Genomic DNA, 24,385 nt, shown 5'->3' on the forward strand with positions numbered 1-24,385 from the left:
TCAATTGTTAATATGCAAAGCAAAATATTTATATTAAATTTCTTAAACACTAATATAACACTTTAAGGAGAATGGTATTACACAGCCAAATTAATAACAATGCATAATTTAAAAAGCTGGAAATCACTGAACTTATTAGGACTATGCTGGAGGCATTTCTGAAGAAACTTTTGCTCTTCTCTGAGAGTAGTAATCTCCAGAAGGACACATTTAGAGACTATATACACAAATTGGCTGATTGCTGGTCTTTATTAAGTGTATAAACCCTAAACCACAATCAATATGTACAAAGAGAAGTTGAACTCTGTTCACCCTAATGAGAAATAGATATGTTTAGGAACACAGTCCAAAAACTGAAAATATGTGACACGGGCAACATGTAGCACAGAGGCGTAATGAAGAGCAGTAAGTTGTTTTCACTACATTTATCTACATTTTATTTATTTGTTATTTTAGTTCATTACTTCTGTATATGTGCTTTTAAAATATATGTTATATAATTATGATGTAATTAAATTCTATCATTTTATCTGAGGTCAGTGTAGGACCTTCCATTGCACATGTACTTAAAGTTATATTTGTACTTTAGGAAGCAGATTAGATCAAATGATCATATTGCAATGTGATGTGCTAGAAATTATTATACCACTTTTACTTTAAAAAATTAAAGCTAAGTGAAATTAGAATAGAAATTGTGTATATTCTGGCAGCTAAAAGATCTCAAATGCTATTCTATAAAACTAGAAGTTATTAGTGATACTTGATTTTAAAAGAATAACAGACTTTTTCATTACACATATTTATTCTGCAATGTAGGTAGTATATGAACCAAATAATTATAGCTTCTGTAAGTTGAAAAAGAAAAAATATAGTGTTTTCTATCAATTTCAGCCTGTCCCCAGAAGCTTGGCATCTATACTAGAATGCCTGATAATTGCTCATTCAGTTGGAGTGGAAAGTCTCTTTGCTGACTGCATGAAGTAAGTGATTTGAAGTAGTGCTGATACTGTTAATTTAGGGATTTTGTTCTTTCATTCTCCTAATTTTCTGGGAAATTTTAGACTTGGCCAGTTTTCTTGGGCACAATATATGTAGCTTAATGCTTAACTAGTTGTAACAATTGAAAAGTTGTATTGATTTAGATATTACTCATGGTGCTTGGAATCAATTTTATTTTAGCTCAACCATTGTTATTTATGTTAAAATCCATGTACATTATTCCAAAGTGGATTTAAAATATCCGTTTATTGAAAAGATTGCATACTCAAGCCCACTAAAGAGCTCACAAAGTTAACTGTAAGAGTTAGTCAAAACATATATATGTACACATTGAAAATGCAAATATTGTTGAATATTTTAATGAAAAATATTTTTTTCTCTCTAACTTGGAATTCTTTGGTTTATAACAGGTGGATTGTAAAGCATTTTGCAAGGTTTTGGTCTGAGAGAAGCTTTGCTAATGTTCCTCCTGAGATTCAAAAACATTGTCTTAACATGTTGATTCAGTCCTTAGTAAGTATAACCTGAATACCCTTGTTTGTGTTTGTCTTCAAGAAGTTAGAAGTTTATTCAGTTTTGTATAGGTACTTTCAATATTTTAAGTATAAATGTGGGACTATTTATAAAAGCAAGATGAGAGAACCAATTCTAGATAACGCAGAACCAATTCTGTTCCTGTGTACCAAATTCATTAGTCAAGGCTCAGTCAGGGAAGCAGAGAGGTATATATTGGTTCATGAACAAAAGGCACATGGTACCAGGGATGAAGGTTATATATTGGCTCAGCAACATGGACTTCCACTCACTAAGGTGGATTTGGATATAACACTGAAACTCTTCTATGGCAACATTCCCCAAGAGGACCATCTGTCTACCTGGTGGCAGGTTAATTACATTGGACTTCATCATGGAAAAGGCAGTGCTGTGTTCTCAGTGGAATAGACATTTGCTCTGGATATGAATTTGCCTTCATTGCTCCTCGTGTTTCTGCCAAAGCTGCTACCCACAGACACACAGAATGCCTTTTCCACCATTATGGTATTTCACACAGCATCACTTCTTACGAAGAAACTCCACAGCAAATAAAGTATAGCAGTGGGCCCATGCTCACAATTTCACTGGGCTTATCATGTTTCTTCTCATCCTGAAGCAACTGGGACATGGCAGAGCTTGGTAGGAATTGAGTGCCTGTGCTTCCTTTAGCAATACCCAGCCTCTAGGATGCTCTAGGTTTCCTTTTTGGCCTTGCTCCCTGGCAAAAAGGAGAGAAGCGACATGTGTTTGGGGGAGGTGTCATCAGATTGGGATGGCCATGTGGGCTGGGGAGCCACCTGGGTCATCGACTCAGTGCCTTGTTCCAAGGACTGTAGTTTTATTGCTTGCTATTTTGCATTAGTTTCTTTGATTAGTGAATAGTTATTTCTTGTTCATGAAGGCAAACAAATGGCCCAGCTGTAATGCAGTTTAACAAGTGGAAACATCATTTACCACTACCACTGCTACTATCACTGCTACTGCTACCACCACCACCACCACCACCACCACCTCCACCGCCGCCACCACGAGGAGGAGCAAACGGAGGAGGAGAAGGAGTGGTAGTAGTAATAGTAGTAGTATTTAGACCTTTACAGTTCAAAACATACTTTTTATTTTTTTGAAATTTTGTATAAGACAGGTACTGTTATCTCCATTTCACGTATGAGAAAGGAGATTCAGGGAAGTAAGTGCTTTATTCAAATTCACAGTGTCAGTAAATGACAAAGCCAGGTCTTAAAACCAATTGCTGCCATTCTCTCAATGTGAGCAAAGATTTTTTATTTTTGGAGAAGTGTGGGCCTACATATAGATCAGTGGAACAGAATAGAGAGCCTAGAAATAAATCCACGCCTTTATGCTCACTTATTTGACAAAGGAGGCAAGAACATACAAAGGGTTAAAGACAGTCAGTCTGTTCAATAAATGGTGTTGGGAAAATTGGACAGATATGAACAAAAAATTAAGCTAGACCACCTTCTTACAGCATACATAAGAATAAACTCAAAAATGGATTAAAGACTTAAAATGTAAGACTCAAAATTATAAAAATACAAGAAGAAAAAGGCAGTAAAATTTTGGACATTTCTCAAGCAATATTTTTTCTGATATATCTCCGTGAGCAAGGAAAACAAAATAAAAAAAGTAAGAAATGGGACTACATCAAACAAAGTATTTGCATGGCAAAGGAAACTGTTGCCAAATGAAAAGACAACCCACTGAGTGGGAGAACATATTCAACAGCGATACATCTGATAAGGTGTTACTACCCAAAATTTATAAAGAACTTATACAACTGACCACCAAAAAACATAGAATCCAATTAAAAATGGGAAAAGAACTTGAATAGACACTTCTCCAAAGAACACATACAGATGGCCAAAAGATATATGAAAAGATACTCAGCTTCACTAATCATCAGAGAAATGCAAATTGAAACCACAATGAGGTATCACCTCATCAACAAACAACAAGTGTTGGTGAGGGTGTGGAGAAAAGGGAACTCTCATGCACTGTTGATGGGAATGCAGGTTTGTGCAACCACTGTGGAAAAACATTATGAAGTTTCCTCCAAAATTTCAAAATAAAACTGCCTTATGACCCAGTGATTCCACTTCTGGGAATATATTTGAAGAAACCCAAATTACTTTTATTTATTCCTGGGAAAGGTATAAATTAGCACATCTTTTGCTGTGTTTTTCAAACTTTTTTCACTGTAATCCAAAGTTTGTTGTTGTTTACATTGTAACCCAGTACACTCACACGTATAGAATGGAAATCATTTTCCTAAAAGAATGGTGACCATTATTACATATAATATACTGGTATTTTCTATTTTTCTCTTCTTTCTTTCTCTCTTTCTGCTATTTTACTTTGCTTTGTAATGCTGATAGTGAATCACTAAAAATACATATTTCTCTTCATTGCTGGGAGAGGAGTCTACAGTTTGCAAAACAGTGCTCTATTGCAGATACGTTGCTAATGTTTTGGGGTACTCTGGTTCTTCTCCTCATATCCTCTTGACCCATGTGTATGCTCCAGCCATTGCTGCAGCATCCAGCTGCACATGGGTATAATCTGACATCACTTCCTTTCAGCCACATCACACTTATTCCTCACTCTCTATCCTGGGGCTTCGCTACTACTACCCACACAGTAATCTACAATTCTGGAGTTCTGACACCTTGCAAACCTGGAAGTAAAAGGGAGTTAACTCCAACCGACAAGCTTTGACCAATGGGATATGGAAGCTCATGGGTAAATGTTTCCCTGTTCTGTCCTTTGGGTGAATAATCAAGTGTAGTCTCTGTGACTTTTCAGAGGGTCCCCAGAAAGATTGAGCCCTAGTTGCTTATGATAGTGCATGCTATATCAGTCCTTCTCAAACTTTATCTATAAAACACTTCAGGATCTTGGTTACGTGTAGATTCTAATTCAGTAAGCCAGGGGTAGAGCCTAAGATTCAACATTTCTAACAAGCTTCAGGCAGTGGTAATGCTGTGGATAATACTTTGAGTAGCAAGAATCTAGAAAACATACCCTTCCATTGCCTTTCCTTCCTTTCATGTTTCTCCCAGTGCCTCAAGTCCTCTTGGAATCACTTCTCAAAATAAACTATGTGCATACAAGCGTGTTTCTCAGACTCAGTTATTAGGCAGACCCAGTCTAAGACAAGCAGTATTGACCCAGGAATGCTATTTTTAGGAATTTATCCTATAGATATATTTACATGTGTGTGAAATAATGTTATCTATGACTATCACATTACAATAGTAGTAAAAAATTGGAAACAACATAAATGTCCATAAGAGGACTGGTTGAATAACTTGATATATCCATATTATGAATTGTTACATAGTTTGTTAAACAATAAAAAAAAGTTCTTTATACACTGATAAGAAAAATATTCCAGATGTATGCTGAGTGTAAAAGACAAGGTACAGAGTACTGTGCATGTTAATGCCTCCATTTGGGGAAAATAAGGGGAAAATTATATATATTTGTGTTTGTATATACATAACTCTGGAAAGATACAGAAAATAATGATTGGAACAAGGGAAAATGATTGGCTTGGGACAGGAAGAAGAGGGAGACTTCCCTTGGTAATGCCCTTTATATTTTTTGAAGTTTGAATCGTGTGTTCTGTTAACTATTGAATTAAAATTTTATGTGCTTGGTCTAGAAGTGTGTTACATTTCTTTCTTCTTTGAACCTCAGGATACTCTGACATTTAATGTTATCATGGATTCAGATCAGTATGAAATAAGATCACATACCACTTATGTTATCTTTTATGTCCACAAGTTAAATTATGATAACTGTACTCTATATCTGTATTTTGAAAAAGATATTACTGTCATAGAACATAACATTTGTATGTAGTAAACATTTTTTAGATACCTGCCAGTTTATTTGAATACCCTACATTTGGCACTACTGCCAGAAAAATCCCTATAGTATAGCAAATTGAGCTTATTGCCTAAAACTCTTAGTGTTGCAGTTATTCAGGAAATCACCAGAGAGAAGGATGATGGTACTAAAATAATTTTAAAAGAATTATAGCAAAGTATGGTTTCTTTTTACTGTAATAAATAAAGCAGGGGAAGTATGTTTTTAAAAAATTCTTGATAAATGGGTGAAAAATTTAAAGTCTTGGTGTTCAAGAATTAAACTTAATTTAGCTTAGGAACTGACTTATAGACTGAGTCTCTGATAATGCTAAGAGATCAACAAATATTTGAGTGTCTACTATGACCCAGTTCTATACTAGGCCCTGGGGATACAATGATGAGCCAAAAACAGACATGGTTTCATACCCAATAAACATGCACCTTATTGGAGAGCTGGATATTAATCGTCATTATGTTCATTATTGAATAATTGCATATGAACGAAGCAATCTAAAGAAAAGGGAAAGATTCTCTGATGACATGTATAAAGGAAATCTGATCTAGGTACAGGAGTCAGGGAAGAAATAGTGCTTGAGTTGAGATCTAAAAGCCACAGGGGATGTGCAAAGTTTACATCACACAGCCTATGTTAAGGATTTCAGGCTGTCAGATTTATCAGTTATCTATTGCTGTGTAACAAACCACCCCAAAACTAAGTGGCTTAAAACTACAATTCATTATTTCTCACAATTCTGTGAGTTGACTGGATGATTCTTTAGCTAATCTTGCCTGAGCTCAGTCCTGCAGCTGTTTTCAACTGATTGCTATGTTGGAGGCTGTTCCATGTGGTCTTTCTTACCAGGACTCTGTATGACCTCATAGCCCCAGAATTCCAAGAGGGTAAAGACAGAGCTGTGCCCAGCTGGCACGGCTCAGTGGTTGAGCGGCAGCCTATGAACCAGGAGGTCATAGTTTAATTCCCGGTCAGGGCAGTTGCCTGAGTTGTAGGCTTGATCCCCAGTAGGGGGCAGGCAGGAGGCATCGGATTGATGACTCTGTCGTCATTGATATTTCTACCTCTCTCTCTGAAATCAATAAAAACATATTAAATGAAAAATTTAAAAAAAGAGCTGCAAGGCTTTTTGGGGCCTAGGCTCGGGAACTTGCACACCACCACTGTTGGTTTGAGCAGGTGAAAAGGTCAGTCTTAGACACAGAGGATGAAGAAATAGATTCCACCTCTTTGATGGATGGGGGTACAAAAAATTTGTGGCTGTTTTTCAGTCTACTACAGTCTTTCAGGTAACTGTTCAATAATAATTACTAGCAAGCATTGTTTGAAGAACTAGAAATTAAACATGAATAAGATATAGTGATTTATAAATTGTTACTTTTTTTCTTTTCCTTGGAGCCTGTGGTAGTTGTGTATTGTCATTCCATTTTCCATAGAGATTAGTATTTGTGAACATTTTTTCCTATGGTATAAAAATGAATCATCATTAAATGAATAAAACATAAAAAGAGGGGTCTAACTAATTAGAGAGGAGGGGGAAAACCACTGGGGATTAGAACTAATTTTTAGCTTTTATAAATTTGTAATAAAGAACATGTATTTTATAGGCATAAAAGAATTAAGGCTATGCTAGTGTAGCCATGCAATTATGAATGATATCTATAAGGACAAAAAATTCATTCAGTAGTGAAAATCTCAGGAAAGTTTTTCTTGTGGTTATAACTTTGCTTTCAGGTTTTTGTTTGTTTTTTAAATTTATCTTTATTCCCCTTTTTCCCCACATTGTCCCTTCCCCCCACCCCCTTTCCCCCTCCCAGGTTTCAGGTTTATTTTAGCTGTTTTTTTAAAGATTTTTTTCTAAGCTCAAAGTTTGCCTTTTGGATAATTCTGAATAAATGAATAAATATTACATGTAATACTAATGATAAAAATATTTGCTACCTGAAATTTTGGTTTTTTTTGCAGGAAGCATCACAAGAAAACAAAAGTAATTGATTTGCTTAGAAAATTATTTTATGAGCAATAGTCTAACTTTTTTCCAATATTTTTTTAAATTATAAGAATGATAAGAATGCTGCTTTTCTTCTGATGGAAAGTGACAGACTAATCATCAGTTTACCCAGAGTGAAGTGGACAGAAGCAGCACTGACTATGGCATCTCAGCTACAGGAAGAATGCATTGCATTTATTATAGAAAACTTCTCAAAGATCATTCAAAGTGAAAATTTTGCTCTTCTCTTACAGGTACTATGTCTAAAATTATAATCCTATATTTAGTTTCATCTTTGTGTTCAGATTATAATTACGCAAGAGTTTTTAAATACAGGTTGTCATTGATTAAATTAGTATGGCTTAAATAAATTTCATAGCAGATGGTGGGTTTGCATAGGATTTAGAGCAGTGATGGACAGAATTTTTGGCTCACAAGATAATGAAGGCAGGAGGGGAGAGGTTTGAGTACCCTGGCAAGGCCTGATATAACTCTAGCCATTTCTAAGCCTCTATCAGCATAAGCCATATTTTAAAAACCAAAGTCATAAAATAATGTTTTGGTCACTAATACAGTTATGGTCCATGCAAATTTCTTTGTTTTCTTGGCGACCCACTTTCTCTAAATTTATTCGTTGAATAAAGAACTTCTGCTTATTTCTAGCCTCTATTTTAGGACAATTTTGTGTGTGTGTGTGTGTGTGTGAAGGTATTTTTAACAATGGAAAGGGATTATTATAATAATAGTTATAATAATTATTATTAACAGAGGAAATAAGATTTCTGGTTGATTTCATATAGTCAGTTATGATGAATGGTCTTCTGTTATGCCAGACTTTTATATTTCTTACACATTTTACATGTATTCCTATTAAATATCAATTTCTATGTTTCATAGTCACAAGCAATGAGCAGCACAGCTGATCTGTTGGACAAAATTTTAAAGGCAATTGAAGAAAACATTACCACTGAGAATAGTTGCACTCTTCTTATGGCTCTGGACATGTTACTGAACTCTGACAGTACAAAAGAAATGGTATTGAATGTAATAAAGTTCATTACAGTGGTATAACATTTGAACTGTTTTAAGATTTTTAAAAAAAATACACATATTTTAAATGGTGCTTGGTTCATTGAAATTAGGCAATTGCTACCTGGGGATTGGTTAAAGTCTCTACTTTTGTGTATATTTGAAGTTATTTTATAATACAAAAATACTTAAATTTTTATTTACCTCCAAATGAACATATTATAAAAGTTTAGAACTTGGCAGTTTTACTCACTAATCCTAGACATAGTTTGGTACTTAACAATATTAACTGGTATAGCATAACTCCAGTATTTCTCTCTGGTCACTGCTTTAAAATTCCTAAATATAAAATGTAGAATTTAAAATAATTTTTAAGAAATTTTAATCATCAGTATCTTTTATTTTTATAGTATATTCTTTATTCATTTTTTGTCTTAAAGTAATCATATTTAAAATAGGATTGATTGGGGGAAATCAAAGTTAAAATATTACTTATTTTTAAATGCAGTTAATAACGGTAATTACTAAGCTGATTGCAAATTATTGACATTTTATATTTGTTTAACAAGAATGATTAAAAAATGTCATCATACTTATTACTATTGCATAGAGTATTTGACCTTGTAATGTCATAGTGAATTTAAAAAGGCTGAGGAAGGTATTCATGTAAAGGCCATTGGTGGTTTAAAATAATGTTTGGTTGAAAGGATAAGGTTTAGCTTCATGTTCACTGTAAAATTCTGTTGTGAAGAGTAAGTCTTCATAAATAACATGTACCCGACGATCTTGAAAATCTTAAGTGATGACATCATTGATCTAGCTTAGGAATAAGTAGATTCGGAAAGGAATAATGACTGGTTGCTATGACAATGTGGCTCTCACCAGCTGCTGATTTGTTGCCTGAACGCAGGGCTTTACGTGCAAGATCCAGGCTCTGCGTGATAAGCTGTGGATCTTCCTGGTTCAGTCTTTCTATGCTGTTCGTCACACAGAAAGCTGGAAGCTGATGAGCACAGATGATCAACAGAAAATCCAAGCAGGTATGTTAGCCTTGAGATGTTTTTATTCTTATAATCATTGTGACAGGATATTTTGAGGGGATTCTAATAAGTGATAGGATTAATGTTTGTTTGCTTCTGTTCAGTAATAGCTTGCTGATTAAAATTAGTGATAGTATGTTTGGACAGTTTTAATAAATCATGCTTTTTTTGCTGTTCTTAGAAAATGAAACTCATTTCATTATATGTGTGTGTATGTATAAATTATTTATCTTACTTTGTATTAGCAACAATGTTCCAGCCAAATTTGCTTAAAAGCATTCTTGTTTTACTTAAAGAGATTGATTAGAAGAGTAGGAAAATGTCATCCATACAGAACAGATTACCAAGCATCATACTTTCTCTTCCTTTTTAAATATATATTTTTCATAAAGCGTTTCCATCTTTTGCACATGATACCCTTTCTTGTGGTTTTTGCCTAGATTAGATGGGTTAATTTCACAATTGATTGGTTCAGTGATATGGTCTGTGCTATTGCGGAGTGTCCCTCAGGAGCTACACAGTGGTCTCTGACATTTAATAGGTACCATTTGAAACATTAGCCTTAAACAAAAGATGTATATAGCTCAGAATGTGTGTGTGTTTCAAAAATATTAAAATGAAATGTTGAAGGTATGGAACTAAAAATGGCTTCGTGACTATTTTTGGGTTAAAGCAGGTGCCTTAGAAAAAATACTGGCAGATTCAGCAAGTGTACTTTGAAACATTTTAAGTTAAGAGACTAGAGACTGTATTTTATGAAGCAAACATTTTTGTATTATAAACCATGGAAGCCATATGTGATATAACATATTCTTGATAGTACATAGATATGTTAAATTCTTTTGTGGTTCAGTCAGAATATGATTTGCTGTGTCTGGTGTTATGAGCATAACATAATAGTGTAGCTAGATGTGATCTCAAGAACACTTTCAAAGAAATTCCAACCAAAAAAGATAAAACGACAAAATCATGGAAAAAAACAAAAATCATGAGGTCTTTAGAAATTGGAAATTTTTTCCTTGTGACTTTTGATACTTAATTTTAGATAACAGTTAATCTTTACTATAAAATCTGTACAATGTAAAGAAATAAGATAGGCATTTCCTGAGTAAGTGGTGTCACTCAACTCTCTTCTGATTGGCAGTTAACTTTATTTTTCGCCGTTTTACAGGATTTCATACTTAAGTTAAGCCTCAAACTGTGTTCTTTATCTTAATTCTTCAAAGTGCTAATTAAAATGACATGTAAATACATATATATACATACACATATCTAAAACAGAATATTATTGGTAATCCAACTAATTGTCAAAAAGAATTTTTCAATCTATTGCATTTCATCAGTGTAAAAATGTTTCTTAAATCTTAAATGTGTTGAATTATAATTACTCCTGACTTATAATTATTGTATTGGGAAACCCCAGAGAAAGGGGTGATTCTAGGTTATCTTCCTATTCTAGTGAGTTACTGACCTGTGGGAGAAATCATATATTCATGTCTCCCTGTGTATTACTGTGCAAAGTCATTTGCTCACTATAAATCAGTTTTGATAATGCCATTTCTGTGATCTTGCTTTGTCTTTTTAGCACAGATCCTAGAGAACAGAGATGGTAGAAGATGCATCGTAGAGTAACAAATAATTTAATGAATTTTTCATCAGTTTTAATAAAAATAAAATAATTTTTGGAAATTATATGTATTTCTTCAAAATATATTTTAGAGCTCCATAACCTTCAAAAGGCAAAAATTCATTAGGTAAACTGTATTTATAGCTCCTTCACCATTATTCCTATATATTTTCCTGATGTCATTCAAATTCTTATTTGAAGAACATAAACATGACTCCCCCAATAATTTCCGTATAAACCTAATCTGTAAAATGAATATTTATGTAATTCTAAAGAGAATATGAGTTTGAGGATTGTTTCTTGTTTTATTTCAGCGGAACCTTATTTTTTTCTCTTTTCTCCTTCCTTATACACCTGCAAAACCAGAAAATATCTATACTGTTAATTTAAACAGTAGTTTTACAATTTTTAGAATAACATTTTCTCATATTTAATAGTTTATAGAATATTACATTTGCCACAATAAAATTTTTTTTTTGAAATTTGGGATACAAAATGAAACCAGTTATCTCTAAAATTTTATAGCTTGAGAAATTTTTGGTTGCTATCAATGCATGAATCTTCTCTGTGGGATTTTATAGTTCTCATTTATTAATTTTAATAATAAAATTCATAGGCATCAAAAAATAAGATTCAAAATGTGGTTTTTAAAAAAAAATTTTTAAATATAGGAAATTGTCTATGTACTAGATTGTCCATCTAGACATAATCTTTTTGTACTAGTATACTATTTTCCCTCTAATTCTGTGTTAATAATAGTGCCTACTATAAAAATAAATTGCTGTTTCTTTTTACAGCTGCATTTGACAAAGGTGATGATCGAAGACTTGGTAAAAAGCCTATATTCAGTAGCTCTCAGGTAAACTTTTAAAATTTTATAGGTCCAAATGAAAAAGGATACCAAATAATTTAAATTTTATTATTTTGTGTTTCAAAATAATTTGTAAAAATCAATTCTTTCATTAATTAAAGCTATTTCTTAATGGAAATAATTTTTGAGTCTTTTTTTAAATCACGTGAACATTTCATAAATTTTTTAATAATGTGAATTTTTGACATCCAGCTGGCATAGAAAGTGTAATGTTGTCTACCTTTTTTATTTCCTTGAAAACCTTTTTTGGCAGCTAACATATTGGAGCTATTCCAGTAGATCAGAAAATGTCTAGAATTCTAGACCTAATTCATGTCTATTTTTCTAATTAACCTATTTCTTACAAAAGAAATTTTGGGTTGTCCCAGTTTTCTCTATACTAAGATTTTAATTCATGTAATAAATATTTAGTGTGAAAAAGGCAGTAAAAAGAGTACAGTTGTATTTTACTTTAAAAGTTACTTGATATACTTACATGAGGTATCCAACGTAGTCAAACCCTTAGAAACAGAAAGTAGAATGGTAGCTGCCAGGGGATGGGGGGAAGTAGAGTTTCAGTTTTGTGAGATGAAAAAGCTTTAGAGATTGTTGCACAATGGGGAGCATATATAGTTAACCTTACTGTACTACCCACTTAAAAATGGTTAAGATGGGAAATGTTATGTTACTTGTTTTTTACCACACACATAAATTATGTAGCATATTCATTATAATGTGAAATACTTTTTGCTTCTCCAAAAATATTATTAATGATGGTTAGAGGTCCAAGCTAGCTAACTTACAGATGGTCACTCAATGATATATTTGAAGTATGAAATTATACTAACCTAGTATGTGCATTACAGTGATACGAGACATACATTGAGAGTTCCAGTTTTGAATGCAAAGAACATTCTGCCTTTGCAAAGTGGATTAGGGAATCTTTTCTTCCTCATTAGCCGGTAGATAAGAACCCACACAACTCTAAACCTCAACTGAGAGCTCTCATGGCTCGAGGCAGAGGTCAAGCTCCAGATGTCTTCTGTGAAAAACTGGGATGCTGGAGTTTGGGGCTAGGAAACTTCCTAGGGCTGTTTCCCAAAGTGTGTTCCACAGAATACCAGCTCCCTCATATGTTCCACCTAAGAACATGTAGCATCAACTACGTTTGACAATTGCTGTACCCAGCAGCCCCTCTTAGAGACTGCTGATGCACACTGGCACCTTAAAGGTCTGAGAAACTACAGTAAGGAACACTGTTGATTTCCGTTTTATCCAAAATTTTCCCAAATTTTATAATCACAGAACACCACTAGACTCCTCCTTGGCACCTTTTAGGCATATTATATAGTTACACTGAACATACTCTAGGACATGCACCTTATGACATTTTTTTCTGTGTACCAGCTCCCTGTTATCCCCTGTGGGTTTTTTTTTTTAAGCCCCCAAGAATTAGCCTACCTGCCTTCCCTTCCCCTGTTCTACTAACTGTTATCCACCAGGCTTTTCCTCCTCCCTTGCCCTACAGCAAAATCGAACAGAGTCTCATTGTCCTTTCTTATCCCACTGACTTTCAGGTTGTCCAAGGGTTTATACTCTTAACTACAAGGAAGAAAACAGATTCAGATGTTTCCCTCAGAAAGGCAGTGGTCTTCCAAAATGGGTGCTGGACATAGGATCAGAAGAGTACAAATCTTGACTTCACATTTGTTAGCTGTATCATCTGTGAGCCCTAGTATGCTTATCTGTAGAATGCAGTGCTAAACCTAGCAGGATTGTTGCGAAAATTAAGTCAAATAATTTATGTGCCATTAGCTGGTATGTAGTAAGTGCTCAATGTGTGTAAAATGAATAAATGTGTTTTCCAAAAGGAGATGAGATCTTTTGGAGGTTGGAGAAAGTAAGATAAGACAGAGAGAAGTTTAAGAAGACTGTTAGTATCGAAATACTTAAGGGTAAAATTATATGGTGTCTGGGATTTGCTTCAAAATAAAACAGGGATAGTTATATATTAAACAAAAATGGCCCAGAGTTGATGATTGTTAAAGCTGGGTAATAGGTCCATGGAGATTCATGATATTGTTCTGTCTTCTTTTGATTGTTCAAATTTTTCTATATAAAAAAGTTAAAAAACAAAACAAGAAAGAATAGTGCTAAAACCAAAAGGGTGTCTAAGAGGATTGCGTTAGAGGGTTACCCTCTTTTTATTTTTATCAATAGCATATGGTGACCATTCCCAGTTGGCCATTTGTATATAGATAATATATGTAAACTTTGCAGATGTAAGTCAGAGATTGCCTAGAAATGTGTATACATTGAATCCTCATTATGATATACTATGTTAATGTGATATTTCTAAAGGACTGTAGTTAGCCCATATACTACATAGACCTCACCTGTATCATGATGCTTTAATGATATAATAAATTAAGTAGGATCAGTCTTAAGGGTGGGAAGAGGTCTACTTGGTTTTAGGTATCAAAAATAAAAAATAAAATAAAGAAATATTTTTAAAATCTTTTAAAAAATAAAGGGCCCTGGCCTGGTAGCTCCATTGTTTTAGAGTGTCATCCTGATAGCCAAGTTTGTGGGTTTGATCCCCAGGTCAGGACACATACAAGAATCAACCAATGAATGTATAAATAAGTGGAACAACAAATCTCTCTTTCTCCCTCCCTTCCTCCTTTCTCTCACTCTCTCCCCTTTCCTCTTTCTCAAATGAGTTTTTAAAAAAATAACGAGCCCTGGCCAGTGTGGCTCATTTAGTTGAGCGTCATCGCCGTTTCAGTTCCAGGTCAGGGCACATCCCCAGGTTGTGTGTTCAGTCCCTGGTTGGGATGAGTACTGGAGGCAACCAATCAATGTTTCTCTCTCTCTCTCTCTCTTCCCTCCCTCCCTCTCTCTAAAATCAATAAAAATATATTTAAAAAATAATGAAATAAAGAAATGTTTTTTGAGCTAAGATCTGATCAATAGAACAAAAAGTGAGGGCTAAGCGTATTTGACCTTTATAAATATTACACAGAATCCTAGAACACTGCATTGAATAGGACCAGTCTCCACCCTCTAGACATGCATAATCTGAGGCCCAGAGATATTAATGATTTCTTAGATATCCTAAGTCAGAGGCAAAGTTAGGACAAGAACTAATGTACTTAAAGAACAAAGTACTTTTGTTATCATACCTTGTTTTTTCCTAAACTTAGCCAGGTTATTATTTATTATGTGTGCGCGTGTGCGTGTGTGTATGGGTATGTGTGTATATTCACACTCACCCACATACATATGTATGTTATTTTTATCTTAGACAATATTTTAATGTAACTAGAAGCTTTTTATATTTAGAAATAATTTGACCTTGAACTGTATATCAGTATATGCTCGAGTTTAACATTCATCGTATTTTTTGTGTGTACCCAATGTGTGATGGGCACAGTGCTAAGGGATACAGAGATGAAGATAACATGGGCTTTGCCTCATACCACTACCATCTCATACAGCTTTCCAGAGCGGAGAAAAAGTATTCACATAAAAAACTGGAAATGTAATCTTAAATTTGTATTTTAAAGTTTCTACCAATTTTTTTTTTTAATTTTAACCTCACCTGAGGATATTTTTTCCATTGCTTTTCAGAGAGAGTGGAAGGGAGAGAGCAAGAGAGAGAGAAACATCAATGTGAGAGAAACACATCGATTGGTTGCCTCTGCATGCACTCCAACCAGGGCCAGGGGTCAAGCCTGCAACCGAGGTACGTGCCCTTGGCCTGAATCAAACCCAGGACACTTCGGTCCATAGGCCAACACTTTAACCACTGAGCCAAACTGGCCAGAGCTCTACTCATTTTTAAATTTTTTTGTTCCCTTCCATGTCAAGGTTAGTTCTAAACAAAATGATTAAATAGGTGCCTTTATCTTCAGTTCCTTTCTATTTTCCCTTATTACCTATTTTACCTATTTTTAGGATCCCTTTTCCTCTACTTCCTCCAGACAACCAATACTGTATTACTTACTGTCTTGTTTCTTCTCAAAACCAAACTTTTCGGATGTGATGTGTTATGTTTTTCAGGAACACAGTTTTTTTCTTTTTTAAAATGAGGACTCCAAGAAGTAAACCGTTCTTACCACAGAGCACAGAGGGTAAAATTCCTGGCATTTGGGTTGAAGAGAGAATTTTTGGTGAAAAGCTTGATAATGTCTCTCAAATTATACCATATAGATGCCTACCTACTTAAAGCAGTAAATCATGAGGTCATGTCCTATTTCCATCCCTTATCAGCCTGTGATCATGGGTAAATCACATACTTGCTTTTATCCCCAGTTTTCTTGCCGAAGAAGTAGAGATAGCACGAGGAGTTAGCCATTTCATAGATCTGTTGTTAGGATTCAGTCAGATGATAGGAAAAAAGGGTTTTAGCACAGAACCTGGGATTGGACCCTCAGAAGCATTAGATGTTATCATTCACTCCAGGCATCCTGACACTGTTAGATAGAGAATTACTATCATAACTTCATAAAGTTAAGTAATATGCCTTTTAAAATAGTGTTTTTTCTTCTTTGTAGCAAAGGAGACAAGTTTCTGACTCTGGTGTTATAAAAAACAAATCTTTGAGAGAAAAGAACAAGAAAGAGTGCTGGAGGTGCCCCTCTACTAATCAAAGGATGAAATCTGATGGATTAGGAGCATCTGGACATTCATCAAGTATTAATAGAAATACTGTAAACACAACTGTGAAGCATGACGACTTAAAGGAAAAGGGTAGTATAAAAATAGCACCTAAGATTACAAAAGAATTGAAATCTGGGGGGAAAAGTGTTTCTGGAAAGCCCAAAGCTATCATAAAACCCAAAACAGAAAATGGTAATGCGAAGTCAGCAAACATGTCACCTAGTCAAGTTGTGGAGAGATCAGCAACAGCAACAACAAATGGACACAAACATGCATTAAATGGAAAAGGAGTGAGGAACCAAGAAGGACAAGTTACAGGTGCCAGACCCAAGGTACTCACTGGAAACTTAAATGTGCAAGCCAGAGCAAAGCCTTTGAAGAAAGCGACAGGAAAAGATTCTCCATGCCTTGGCATCGCGGGACCCTCCAGCAGTATGGAATTACTGGTTTCCACTGAATGTCCAGATGAACCTAAGGAAAATGGATCAATAGGAGAAGAGAAGCCTTCTGGTCATGAACTGTCCTTTTGTGAATCTCCAGGACAGGCAGAAAAAAACAGTGTAGAAAGTATCAAAACTTCCACTGTAGGTGGGTTTTGGCACTCTAATTTTTAAAAGCCCTGGCAGTTAAAGTTCCTAGAAAAAAATGACCCATTTGAACTTTTATTTAGTTTCAAATGCAAAAAAAAAAGTATGTACTTACATGTATTCATGCAGACAACACAGTTTTTCCTTCAGTTGACATTTAATTTTGTTTATAGTGCCTGATCAGTGACTTTGTACATAATTGTTACATATTTGATATTCTATTCTTGTGACTCACTTTTTCTTAATTTACAGCAGTAAAATCTCGACCTGTTTCAAAAGTTACCAATGGAACTTCCAATAAAAGAAGCATTCATGAACAAGAAACTAATATAAATAATAGGTAAGTCTTCATTCATTGTTTTACCTGTACATTAAGCTTTCTCTGAAAGGTAATTATATACTAACTTCTAGCTAGCTAAATATCTTAAAATATTTCTTCTTTTTTGTTAGAAAACTTAATGTATTTACACAATGATATTTTAAAACTTACTAAAGAAAGTATATTTATGCAAAATGATTGATGCAAATAATTTAAACTTGTTGCACTTGATTATGCATTGCTTTATCATACTTGATCTACAGTTTTATAAACTCAAAGACATATGAACATATTTTTTTTGTTTTCAGAAAAGATATTTTTTTATTTCCTTGAGGAAAAATATATTTCATGTATGGGTCTTTTAAAAGCTCATGGTTTGAATTTCAGTGTAACACTGAATGCAAATCATTTTTCTTAGTGTGCTAAAGAAGGTCACTAGCAAAGGATATAGTGAACCAATACCACAGGCACTTTTAAAGAAAAGAGGAAATGGCAATGGATGTGCTGCAGCTCAGCAGAGGACAAAGAATGCGCCTTCGAATCCTGCCAAAACTCAAGGTAAAGCTGCCATCGTCCTGGACTTGCTTCCGTGTTTAAAGTGAATAAGCAGAACTCTGATTTGGAACTTGAGCAGCAAAAAAGCAAGATGTAACCTGGTTGCACTTATTTTACATTCATTTCTAGCTGTAGAAATGAGATTTTTTTTACTTTTCAGACAGGTATTTTGGTGTTCTGGGCTATTGGGTTGGTTTTTATTATCTTTTGTGAGAGAAATAATTAAGGGAGTCACTACATTATCTGCATTTCTGATCCTTTTATATATATTATGTCCATGTTTCCTCAAAGTTTCATTGATAACTAGGAATCCCATCTGCAAAACCGGCACTGAAGAGTTCTTGAAAAAGCAATAGCACAGTCTAGAGAGCTGCAGTACGTAAGAGGAAGAATTTTCCTCTGGAATCTGCTGTGCCTGTTTTTTTTCCTTGCTCTAAGAGAGAAAAGAGTGCTGATCAAATTGCATAATTTGCTGACATAATAACTGATTTAAAAAATTAATTTGCTTTAGGTATTAGGAGCAGTTTATAAAATCCTAAAAATAATTTTGAGTTAAATAATGAATTAATATTGCCCGGCCGGTGTTGCTCAGTGGTTAAGTGTCGACCCATGAACCAAGAGTTCACCTCTTCGATTCCCAGTCAAGGCACATGCCTGAGTTATAGGCTCGATCCCTGGTAAGGGGTGTGTAGTAGGCAGCCGACCTATGTCTCTCATTGATGTTTCTCTCTCTCTCCCCCATCCTCTCTCTCTAAAATCATTAAAAACATTGAGAAAAAAATAATGAATTAACACTGAAAGTAAATAAAAAGGCAGAGAAAAATTATTCATGATCCAATTATAGTTAAAATTAAATGTTTAAAATTATTTTGTAATTCTGTTTGACAGTGCTCAGAATATGATCTCTAGGACTTTAACCAGTATCAACAAATAAATTCCCAAAATTAATACTCTTTCCCTCTGGTTACTAGTTTTAGTTTCAACTGCATATTTAAGTTATTAACTCTAATGAGCTACAATAATAATGATCTGGTTATGAAAAATAAATTAGTTTTATTCATGTTTGAGGAAAAAATTTGCAGCAGTTTTAACTTTCCTATTTTATAGTTAGCTTTATTTTCCTTTTCAGCTGTGTGGAATGTAATCTTTTTCCCCAAAAAATTTCAAAGGAAAGTCCCTTACTGCTATTGTGGTATAAGAAAATCAGAATTTTCCACCCCCATATATTTATGCAAATCCAGTTCTGGCATTAAGGATCAAGGCTCTTTACTTGAGGAAGAGAGATCCTATTTTAATAATTTTACTGAGACTATGGACTAGTTCCTTTATATTTATAACAGAAAAATATTTTCTTTTTTATTTTATTATACCACTAATTCCTAATCTATAATTGTCCATTTGATTGTAGATGTGTTACCATTCCATTGTTTTATTTTATTTCTTCTAAAGTAATTTAAAAACAAATATTGAATTTCATTCACAAATTAGAAGGTATATTTTTGAATTTCCTTTTCTTAGGATCCCAAGGAGAGTCACCAAATTCAGTAAAATCTTCAGTCTCTTCAAGGCAATCTGACGGAAATGTGACAAAGTTGGACCACAGTACAACAGATAAACATACACCTAAGAGAAAAATTGTCAAACAAGGGCACACAACTTTGCCTAAGGTTAATGCAAAAGTAGTAGCAATACCTAAAAACCTAAATCAATCTAAGAAAGGTGAAACTTTGAATAATAAAGATTCAAAACAGAAAATGTTTCCTGGACAGGTCATATTGAAGACTCAGTCTTCTTCTCAAAGACCTTTAAAAAGTGAAACATCTGTTGTCCAAAAAAGTAATAATAAGGGCAGTGTTACTGAACAGAAGCCTCATGGACCTCTAATTAACCTCACATCTGAAATCGGTGGTACAGAGGCATTCCAGACATCATGCACACCCGACCCACAAAAGCCGTTAAACAATCAGGAAAAAGAGAAATTTGTACCGGAATGCCAAAACATTTCAAATCTGGATAAATCAATAAAACATGGATTGGAATCAAGACAGAGTTGTTCAGATAAAACTGAAACAAAATTTTCCAGTCACAGAGAAACAGATAATTGCAACACAGCTAAACAACATTGTCATTCTGATGGAAGTGATAATGTAGATCCAAAATTTTATAGCACCATTGCCACAGAATCCATGATTTCAAATCCAAATGAAAACCTCTTGAACTCTAATCCAGTTTGTGATTTAGACTCAACAAATACAGAGCAAATCTGTTCAGTATTAGATAAGGAGAACCATGTAGGGAGAAAGGACACGGACAAAAAATCAAACATTAAATGTGTGAAAGATGTTTTACCTTGTGTTCCTGAAAGAACGAATGGTACCTCGCATACTATTCAAGACGACAGAAAATCTCAGTTTCACGTAGAAGAGACAATTCCTAGTCAGTTATCTGATGGCTCTGCTATGAATGAAAACAAATATGCTACAGCAGACTCAGATAATTCCTCCAAGTGTTTTTTGGAACAAATATCAGGAAAAAATTCTCCTAAAGATATGGAAACAACAGAAACTCCAGAGAGCCATGAAAATCCAGAAGGTCCATTCATGAGTCACTGGAATTTGAGTACCGGTGTTCTGCATCAGGGAGAGAGTCCTGAATCTGACACTGGCAGTGCTACCACGTCCTCTGATGACATAAAGCCCAGGTCTGAAGACTATGATGCTGGAGGATCTCAGGATGATGATGGGTCAAATGACAGAGGTATTTCTAAATGTGGCACGATGCTGTGCCATGATTTTCTTGGAAGAAGTAGCAGTGATACCAGTACTCCTGAAGAATTGAAAATATATGATAGTAACTTAAGAATTGAAGTGAAAATGAAAAAGCAAAGTAGTAATGATCTTTTCCAAGTTAATTCAACAAGTGATGATGAGATTCCTAGGAAAAGGCCAGAAATTTGGTCTCGATCTACAATAGTCCACCCTAAGGAAAAAGAAAATATTCTAAGAGGCAGTGTCCATTTTGCTCAGGAAGTAGATCAGGTTTCTTCCTCAGCAGATGAAACAGAAGATGAAAGATCTGAAGCTGAAAATGTTGCAGAAAATTTCTCTTTATCTAACTCATTTCCTCAGCATTTTCAGGGGATAATTAATTTAGCCTTTGAAGATGCAACTGAAAATGAAAGTCACGAGTTTTCTGCAACTAAAATTTTTAAGAGGTCCGTTTTACTTTCAGTAGATGAATGTGAAGAACTGGGATCTGATGAAGGGGAAGTGCATACACCCTTTCAGCCTTCTATAGATTCTCTTTCACCTTCTGATGTTTTTGATGGCATTTCTCATGAACATCCTGGAAGGACTTGCTATTCCAGAGGCTCACAAGAAAGTGAAGGCAGTATTTTAGAATGTAAACAAGATAAAGGCAATAGTGTATGTAAGAACGAAAGCTTTCTCTTGGGCATTAGTAGCATTGACCCTTCAAGAAAAGCTAAACAGAGTGCTTCGGCCACAGGAAAAAAGTATACAATTGATGTCCTGTCCAAAGGAGGCAGACAACTTCTCCCAGAAAATACAAAAGTAAACAATGGAAGCAATGTAGATGACTTTCAGCAACACAGCAGACTCTCAGATAGTGATACAAAATCTCAAGAAAGACCATGCCATTTGGAGCTTCATCAGAGAGAACCCAATTCTGACATACCAAAGAACAACTCTACAAAATCTCTGGACTCCTGTCGGAGTCAGCTTCTGCCTCAGGAAGGTCAAGTGAAAGAGAGCCATTCTACAGCTACCGAAAAAGCTAATATTGCTTTATCTGCAGGTAATGTACAGAAGTAGAAGTGTTAAATCCATAAGAAAATTAGTTTATAGAATTTTAAAATTGTATGTAGCTCTGAATGTTATATTTTAGTTAGCTAGAATAATTATTTAAGCAACAGATTTAAATTTTAAATGAAAACTTAAATTTCTTAATATTAAAATTAGCTAGTTACTCTTTATTGTTCACTTAAAATCCTAGTGCAAAATCAATATCTAGTAAAAATTTTGGTTATTTATTAGAGCTAACTTACTCTTAAGAGATTTTACATGAAAGAATAAAGAGAAAAACTTAGTTTGCTGTAATTTACTTATTTCTAATTTAACATAGGAATTCTTGACTATCAGAAATTTTATTATACATTGGATATGATTTATGGACTATGCTAATATATATCTAAGAGGTCTGTGCAATAACTATAGTAATATATAACTAAAAGCACTGAACTATTTTAACTAGATTAATTATTGCAATTTATATACATTTTACAGAGATCAAGACTTTAAGGATCACTATAATTCTATTCTAAAGTTTTCAAGTAAAAAGATAAATTTCCTAAGAGATTATATTTAGAAGCAATGATAATATATGAAAAAGCCCAGGCTTATTTCATATGTACAGATGATTTCCTGTCTAATTGTTTTGTGTTTGTCGTCCTTATTATAGTAAATTAATAACCCACATTTAAAATATGCAATAGTCGCTGACTGAGTAGCTATTGTATATCAGAACTAAGAAATATACTGATCAATAGTCCCTGTTCAGCAAAATCACAAGAACAGGGGGCTCCTTAAAGTTGTACTTTTTTGTTTGTCCTTGCTGGCATCCTCCTTTGCATGTGCAATATACAAATAAGGCTTTAGATAAGATGTATTTATTCTCCTGCTGGAACTGACTTACCTTAAAAGTCACCATCAAATAGCCATGTCTTTTTTTTTTCTCTTTAAGTTTTTATTGTAGTGAATTAGATATATGTGCATATTCTGTGTTTATGTTTAAATAATTTCTATTGTTTTCTGTATCATAAGTTTTCAAATTAAAGTATGGAAAAATATTGTTAGTTACCAATTTTGATTTTGCTGCTAAACATTATCTTTGAGTTGTTTTGTTTTTAAAGATAGAAAAAGAAATGCCTCAAAAATCTTGTCAGTTTTGTATAAATGTTATTTTTCCCATTCTATGTTGTTGGGTTTTTTGGACTATAACTGTTATATTGTTCTACAGAACTCTGAGGGTACCAACATGTGCAATTTTTACATTGTGTAGTATTATGAATTATTTCAGGAGACATAGATGATTGTGATACACTGGCACAAACCTACATGTATGACCATCGGCCTTCAAAAACCCTCTCTCCAATATATGAGATGGATGTAATAGAAGCATTTGAGCAGAAAATGGAATCAGAAACACACATTACAGACATGGATTTTGAAGATGATCAGCACTTTGCAAAACAAGATTGGACACTATTAAAGCAACTGCTCTCTGAACAGGATTCAAACTTAAATATTACAAATTCTGTTCCTGAAGACGTAAATTTAGCACAGTATCTAATCAATCAGACACTACTTTTAGCACGAGACAGCTCAAAACCTCAGGGTAAAGCACATGCTGACACTTTGAACAGATGGAGTGAACTAACCTCTCCACTTGATTCCTCTGCAAGCATCACCATGGCTAGTTTTTCCTCTGAAGAATGTTCACCCCAAGGGGAATGGACAATTCTGGAACTGGAAACCCAGCATTAAGAGTACTAAGACTTTGGAAAATTTTGAACTATGCCACCCCTTTATTTTTTGATGTTTATATTTCCAAATGATAATTACATTAGCCAGAGATACCCAGTCCTTAATATTGAGGGAGTCTTTCCAATTTATTGAAGTAAACATAGTTTATTTATTAACATGATATCACATATAGAAAACAAGTTTTTCTTAAATTTTTGAGCATGTTTTATTATTAGAAAAATTAGAAGACTATAAGGAAGCTCTTCAGTTTTCCTTTCCTTACTGATCATTTGTTCACTTACCATTCAAGACTTTAAAATGTGAATGCACAAGTAGACCTGTTCCTTTACTTTTTGCTCTGCATATGGTAACATAGTAATTTAACAATAAAAAAACATATTGTGCTTGTGTCAATTAATGTAGAGCTAATGTGTGAGTAACATTCAAACTTTGGTTGGTGGTTGGTGTGGTTGAGGCCAACAGCTGAATATTAGAAAAAACCTTGCAGGTATTATGGTAAGTGAAATAAGTCAGACACAGAAAGACAAATACCATATGATTTCACTTATGTGTGGAATCTAAAGAACAAAATAAATGAATAAACAAAACAGAAGCAGACTCACAGAGAGAACAGACTGATAGTTGCCAGAAGGGACAGGGGTTTGGGGCTGGGTGAAAAAGGTAAAGGGATTAAGAAATACAAATTGATAGTTACAGAATAGTCACAGGGATATAAAGTACAGT

At 34.2% G+C, this 24,385-nt stretch overlaps 1 protein-coding gene across 4 annotated transcripts in view; it reads left to right on the top strand.

Moving 5' to 3' along the window:
- Window positions 1-24,065, top strand: part of BTBD8 (BTB domain containing 8) — a 77,663-nt gene extending 53,598 nt beyond the window's left edge. For all 4 annotated transcript variants that reach the window (XM_016197193.2, XM_016197192.2, XM_087820585.1 and 1 more), the window contains 11 exons: window positions 892-980; window positions 1,410-1,512; window positions 7,498-7,680; window positions 8,324-8,461; window positions 9,366-9,495; window positions 11,920-11,981; window positions 16,532-17,225; window positions 17,477-17,564; window positions 17,962-18,101; window positions 19,617-21,914; window positions 23,196-24,065. In XM_016197193.2, the coding sequence (XP_016052679.2) occupies window positions 892-980; window positions 1,410-1,512; window positions 7,498-7,680; window positions 8,324-8,461; window positions 9,366-9,495; window positions 11,920-11,981; window positions 16,532-17,225; window positions 17,477-17,564; window positions 17,962-18,101; window positions 19,617-21,914; window positions 23,196-23,662 (4,392 nt within the window). In that variant the 3' untranslated portion in view covers window positions 23,663-24,065. The remainder of the gene's footprint in view (window positions 1-891; window positions 981-1,409; window positions 1,513-7,497; window positions 7,681-8,323; window positions 8,462-9,365; window positions 9,496-11,919; window positions 11,982-16,531; window positions 17,226-17,476; window positions 17,565-17,961; window positions 18,102-19,616; window positions 21,915-23,195) is intronic.
- Window positions 24,066-24,385: the final 320 nt, after the last annotated feature.

The sequence above is a fragment of the Miniopterus natalensis genome, chromosome 9 (assembly GCF_054644295.1).
Source record: "Miniopterus natalensis isolate mMinNat1 chromosome 9, mMinNat1.hap1, whole genome shotgun sequence".
Taxonomy (NCBI): Eukaryota; Metazoa; Chordata; class Mammalia; order Chiroptera; family Miniopteridae; genus Miniopterus; species Miniopterus natalensis.